The sequence below is a fragment of the Hemiscyllium ocellatum genome, chromosome 12 (assembly GCF_020745735.1).
Source record: "Hemiscyllium ocellatum isolate sHemOce1 chromosome 12, sHemOce1.pat.X.cur, whole genome shotgun sequence".
Classification (NCBI taxonomy): domain Eukaryota; kingdom Metazoa; phylum Chordata; class Chondrichthyes; order Orectolobiformes; family Hemiscylliidae; genus Hemiscyllium; species Hemiscyllium ocellatum.
In genome coordinates, this window is record NC_083412.1 from 27,799,466 (window position 1) to 27,806,576 (window position 7,111).

General features: G+C 46.4%; 1 protein-coding gene across 1 annotated transcript in view; it reads right to left on the reverse strand.

Annotated features, from left to right (window-relative positions):
* The window catches only part of LOC132820995 (gamma-taxilin-like), an 86,815-nt gene extending 86,626 nt beyond the window's left edge, over positions 1–189 (reverse strand). Inside the window, exon 1 of the mRNA XM_060833448.1 lies at positions 127–189. Coding sequence (XP_060689431.1) covers positions 127–186 — 60 coding nt within the window. The 5' untranslated portion in view covers positions 187–189. The remainder of the gene's footprint in view (positions 1–126) is intronic.
* Between the last annotated feature and the right edge of the window lie 6,922 nt (positions 190–7,111).

Here is a 7,111-nt window from a genome sequence, read left to right on the forward strand (position 1 = left end):
GTCCGGGTCCTCTGCCGTGTCCGTACGGGCCGGGCCGGGCCCCCTCCTCCTCCTCCCGGCCTCAGCCAGGCCCTGCCCGGCTCTCTCCCCCAGCTGCAGTGCCCTAAGCCTCCGCACACGCTTTACCTCAGGGTCGTCCGCCGTTAAATCGAGCCTGCTCGCCTCCTGTACAACCCGTGTCGCCATGATGTGACGGAAGTGAATTGGAGAGAGGGCGGAGGGAGGGAGTGACAACAGCCGCGAGTGAGAGCGTCTGTGACAGAGAGAGGGAGGGCTCTGCCTGGGCAGAACAGCAGCAACATGCAGCTCCCTCACAACATACCCATCACCCTCACATCATACCCATCCCCCTCACATCAAACCCATCACCCTCACATCATACCCATCACCCTCACATCAAACCCATCACCCTCACATCATACCCATCACCCTCACATCAAACCCATCACCCTCACATCATACCCATCTCCCTCACATCATACCCATCCCCCTCACAACATACCCATCACCCTCACATCAAACCCATCACCCTCACAACATACCCATCACCCTCACAACATACCCATCTCCCTCACATCATACCCATCTCCCTCACAACATACCCAGCTCCCTCACATCATACCCAGCTCCCTCACATCATACCCATCTCCCTCACAACATACCCAGCTCCCTCACATCATACCCAGCTCCCTCACATCAAACCCATCTCCCTCACATCATACCCATCTCCCTCACATCATACCCATCTCCCTCACAACATACCCAGCTCCCTCACATCATACCCATCTCCCTCACATCATACCCATCTCCCTCACACCATACCCATCTCCCTCACAACATACCCATCTCCCTCACATCATACCCATCACCCTCACATCATACCCATCACCCTCACAACATACCCATCTCCCTCACAACATACCCAGCTCCCTCACAACATACCCAGCTCCCTCACATCATACCCATCACCCTCACATCATACCCATCACCCTCACAACATACCCATCTCCCTCACAACATACCCAGCTCCCTCACAACATACCCAGCTCCCTCACATCATACCCATCTCCCTCACACCATACCCATCTCCCTCACAACATACCCAGCTCCCTCACATCATACCCATCTCCCTCACAACATACCCATCACCCTCACATCATACCCATCTCCCTCACAACATACCCATCTCCCTCACAACATACCCATCACCCTCACATCATACCCATCTCCCTCACAACATACCCATCACCCTCACATCATACCCATCACCCTCACATCATACCCATCTCCCTCACATCATACCCATCTCCCTCACAACATACCCATCTCCCTCACAACATACCCATCACCCTCACATCATACCCATCACCCTCACATCATACCCATCTCCCTCACAACATACCCATCTCCCTCACATCATACCCATCACCCTCACAACATACCCATCTCCCTCACATCATACCCATCTCCCTCACAACATACCCATCTCCCTCACAACATACCCATCTCCCTCACAACATACCCAGCTCCCTCACAACATACCCATCTCCCTCACAACATACCCAGCTCCCTCACAACATACCCATCACCCTCACAACATACCCATCACCCTCACATCATACCCATCTCCCTCACATCATACCCATCTCCCTCACATCATACCCATCCCCCTCACAACATACCCATCACCCTCACAACATACCCATCACCCTCACATCATACCCATCTCTCTCACATCATATCCATCTCCCTCACAACATACCCATCCCCCTCACAACATACCCATCACCCTCACATCATACCCAGCTCCCTCACATCTAACCCATCACCCTCACATCTAACCCATCACCCTCACATCTAACCCATCACCCTCACATCAAACCCATCACCCTCACAACATACCCATCACCCTCACAACATACCCATCTCCCTCACATCATACCCATCTCCCTCACAACATACCCAGCTCCCTCACATCATACCCAGCTCCCTCACATCATACCCATCTCCCTCACAACATACCCAGCTCCCTCACATCATACCCATCTCCCTCATATCATACCCATCTCCCTCACATCAAACCCATCTCCCTCACATCATACCCATCTCCCTCACATCATACCCATCTCCCTCACAACATACCCAGCTCCCTCACATCATACCCAGCTCCCTCACATCATACCCATCTCCCTCACATCATACCCATCTCCCTCACATCATATCCATCTCCCTCACAACATACCCATCTCCCTCACAACATACCCATCTCCCTCACATCATATCCATCTCCCTCACAACATACCCATCCCCCTCACATCATACCCATCCCCCTCACATCATACCCATCCCCCTCACATCATACCCATCTTCCTCACAACATACCCAGCTCCCTCACAACATACCCATCTCCCTCACAACATACCCATCTCCCTCACATCATACCCATCTCCCTCACAACATACCCATCCCCCTCACATCTAACCCATCACCCTCACATCATACCCATCCCCCTCACATCTAACCCATCTCCCTCACATCATACCCATCCCCCTCACATCTAACCCATCCCCCTCACATCTAACCCATCACCCTCACATCTTACCCATCACCCTCACATCATATCCATCTCCCTCACAACATACCCATCTCTCTCACATCAAACCCATCTCCCTCAAATCATACCCATCTCCCTCACATCATACCCATCTCCCTCACATCATACCCATCACCCTCACATCATACCCATCTCCCTCACATCATACCCAGCTCCCTCACATCATACCCATCTCCCTCACAACATACCCAGCTCCCTCACATCATACCCAGCTCCCTCACAACATACCCAGCTGCCTCACATCATACCCATCTCCCTCACAACATACCCATCTCCCTCACAACATACCCAGCTCCCTCACATCATACCCATCTCCCTCACAACATACCCATCTCCCTCACATCATACCCATGTCCCTCACAACATACCCAGCTCCCTCGCAACATACCCAGCTCCCTCGCATCATACCCAGCTCCCTCGCATCATACCCAGCTCCCTCACATCATACCCATCTCCCTCACAACATACCCAGCTCCCTCACATCATACCCAGCTCCCTCACATCTAACCCATCTCCCTCACATCATACCCATCCCCCTCACATCTAACCCATCCCCCTCACATCTATCCTATCACCCTCACATCATACCCATCCCCCTCACATCCAACCCATCTCCCTCACATCATACCCATCCCCCTCACATCTAACCCATCCCCCTCACATCTAACCCATCACCCTCACATCATATCCATCTCCCTCACAACATACCCATCTCCCTCACATCATACCCATCTCCCTCACATCATACCCATCTCTCTCACATCAAACCCATCTCCCTCAAATCATACCCATCTCCCTCACATCATACCCAGCTCCCTCAAGTCTTACCCATCTCCCTCACATCATACCTTGCTCCCTCGCATCTAACCCAGCTCCCTCACATCATCCCCATCTCCCTCGCATCTAACCCAGCTCCCTCACACCATACCCAGCTCCCGCACATCTGTCTAGCTCCCTCACATCTTATCCATCTCCCTCACATTTTACCCATCTCCCTCACATCTATCTCTAAGCACACCTTCAGTCCACCTGTTCAAATATTATTTCCAGGACATGAAAGCAGCATGGAGCGCAGACACTGGAAGTCAGAGTCAGTAAAATGTCCCAGCATGGCAGGTCAGGCATCGTCAGAGGAGCAGAAAAGGCAACAAAAGATCTCAACCCTTCATTTCGTCGAGTCTCCTGCTCCTCTGATGCTGCCTGACTGCTGAGTCTTTCCATCTCCATTTTTTATTGATATCTCCAGGGTGGTTGGGTCTTGAGCCCTGACATTCTGGCCAACGAAAGGGACCACCCTGCTATGCAGCACAAACCACCATCACAATGGCTGAAACCGCAATGGTTTCTCTTTCATTAAATCATCTTGTTCAGACATGTCAGGATACACTTGGCAGGTGGGACTTGAACAGCAAGCTTCTGGCCTAGAGGCAGAGGCACGACCGCTGAGCCACAAGCGTTCATCATGCACCAACCCTCCCATTACTAGCATCCCCTTCTTGTTAAGAAGTGTATTGTTACCAAATCAAACTGTTCAGATATGTCAGGGTACACCTCTGTCAGATGGGGCTTGAACACAGAGCTTCTGGCATAAGGTAGGTAAATGACAACTGCAACGTATCTTGACTTTAAGTCATTGTCAAAATGTGAATCCCACCTTAAGTGCCAAACACTTTAGAATAGTTAAGGAAGTGTACAACCCCTTCTTTCACCACAGCTAAAATGGCAACAAATGAGTGCTTATGCATTATGAGTGATTCTGGAAACATAACAGAAGGTATTTAACCCCTTTTCTGGTGTTCAGTCTCCAGCTGTAAGTACAGTCCTGCTATAAACTCATCTGTCTTTTCCCATTCTTATAGAAGCAATAAAAGCTTTCATCATGACTGATCTTTACCTCAGTTCTGCTTATTGGCATTCGCTTCCTGTCCCATGTTATCTTTGCTTAAACCTATTGGTCTCAGTCTTGTGTCATCATCAATCATTAGAGTGACAGCCTAGAACATGGGTAAAGATGGTGAAACACTACAATTTGCATCTGTCTCGAAACAGCATGAAAACTGGTAATGAAACCCGAGACAAGCCAGGAAAGGGGTGATGTCTCAGCAAAAGCATGAGAACGTCAAAGATGCTCCAGATGGCCCTGTAGACTGATAATGGGTGATTTAGTGAAGGTTGTGCTGTTGCAAAACAAGAGGACCTGATTGACTGTTCTTATTTTGGAAAAGATCACTACATTCTTTGTGAGCCAAAGGGTGGATGCTCTCCAGATCCTGTGGTATACTGACATAGGCTCGTGCATTTTCAGAGAGGTTGTGATTAACAATAACACTTATTTTCCCATGATGTTTTATTTAAATCCATCAGGAATGAAATATGCAAGTTTTTTAATCAGTTCAGAATGCGTCATTTTCGAATGCAAAGATCTAAAGGTTAAATCAGCTGTGGATCTGACAGTAGCACTCCCATCTATGAATCACAAGATCCTGAGTACAGATATAATTCCAGAGTTGAATGTAAAAAACCAAGCTGCTGCTTTAGTGCGGTACTGAAGAAACAGTGCATTGTCGGAGGAGCATGAGATATTAAACCAAGGTCCATATGTTTTTACATGTGGATGTAAAACACCCCATGGAACTATTTTATGGAAGATCAGGGGAGTTACTTCTGGCATCCTATCCTGTATTTATCCCTCAATCAACATGATAAGCAAAGATTATCTCATGAATATCACTTTGTTAACCACATTCATGATTTAAAAATGTTTGCTGAATAGAGATGTTTATCTCCGCTGACACCACAGAACTAGGATGAAACATTTTCAGAGGAGGTATGCTTTAAGATACTTAATTTTTTTTGATATTGCAAAAATTGTACAATTTAATGTGTTGCTTGCATCCCTGAGATAGGCTCAAGATATCTGTCAATTCCTCTCCTTCACAGTTTCCCAAGTCAACAGGAATCTCAATGTTAAATCTCAAAATTATTGTGCAATTCATCAAGTTAGCTTTTCAATCTCACTTTGACAATAAATGTATGTTGATCAGTTGTTCAAAGGAAGAAGATTTAAGGCAGGATACTGAAAGCAAAGAATATATTTTTTCTTGGATAAAAGTGATCAGAGACAGTGATAGAGAAAGGGGAATAGTAACAGAGACACAGAGAGGATTGAGAATCATAGAATGCACCAGTGCAAAAAGGGATCATCAGCCTATTAAATCTGTGTTGCTCTCTGAAAACGTCATTGAGATCTATGGAAAAAAAGTCAGTTGACCCGTTACTCTGTGCCAATCAAAAACAACCACCCAACTATTCTAAACACATTTTCCAGCACTTGGCCCATAGTCTTGTATGTATTAGTTATCCTATAAGATCCTTTCCCCTATTCTTTCACCACAGCCTTGCAATTTTGTCCTTTTCAACTGTTCTTTCTAACCCCATAGAAACCAGAATTGATGTTTAATCCAGCCGTCAGTAACTACAATGAAAGAGGTAAATGCACCTTGCCTGAATACATTTTGGAATCTATTATGCCGTGCCTTGAAGCAAGCATAATTATATCAATTAAACATAAGTGAATAGGGAAATCCATTAGATTGCATAATTTTATATTTGCATCACAGGAACCTTCCAGATGGACACATGCCTGGACCACCATGTAAAATTGCTGCCCATTCTTTCAGTTTTTGATTAATTCAGGGCACAGATTAACAATTGCAAGTGGTATCCATTTCTTGGGTTATAGTTTTACCCGATGAAGAGTGTGATCAGCACAGAGTACATTATTGACAGAACAGAAGAAAATAAAAAGCTAGAATCAGTAAATAAACTGCTGGATACGCTGAAGACTGTCAGTTTATGCTGGTCAGCTGAGCTAAAGAAAATGGACTAAACAGCCACCCTCATCATTTTCTGGCTTTGTGATTTTATAGTAAACAATTCTGGCAGTGAAAGCTGTCAACAATGGAAAAAATGTAAAGTGTTAAGTGTAACATAGGTCATAGACCTATTTAAAGTTGTGCAGCTGTGACGTAACATTAAAATGAGTTATATAGAGTCATAGTGTTGTACAGCACAGAAACAGACTCTTCAGTCCAACTCATCCATGCTGACCAGATATTCTATATAAATCTAGTCCAATTTGCCAGCATTTAGTCCACAACCCTCGAAACCCTTCCTGTTTATAAACCCATCTAGATGCCTTTTAAATGGTGTAATTGTATCACCACATCCTCTGGCAGCTCACTCCGTACATGCACCACCCTTTGCACGCAAAAGCTGCCCCTCAGGTCGCTTTCATATCTTTCCCCTCTTTTCTATACCCTCTGGTTTTGGACTCCTCTACCTTGGGGAAAAGACATTAGCAATTCAACCTATCAATGCCTCTCATGATTTTATAAATCTCTGTAAGACGCCCTGGGAAAATAACCCAAATCTATACATCTTCTCCTTACAGCTTAAACCCTTTAAACCCGGCAGTATCCTTGTATATCTTTTCTG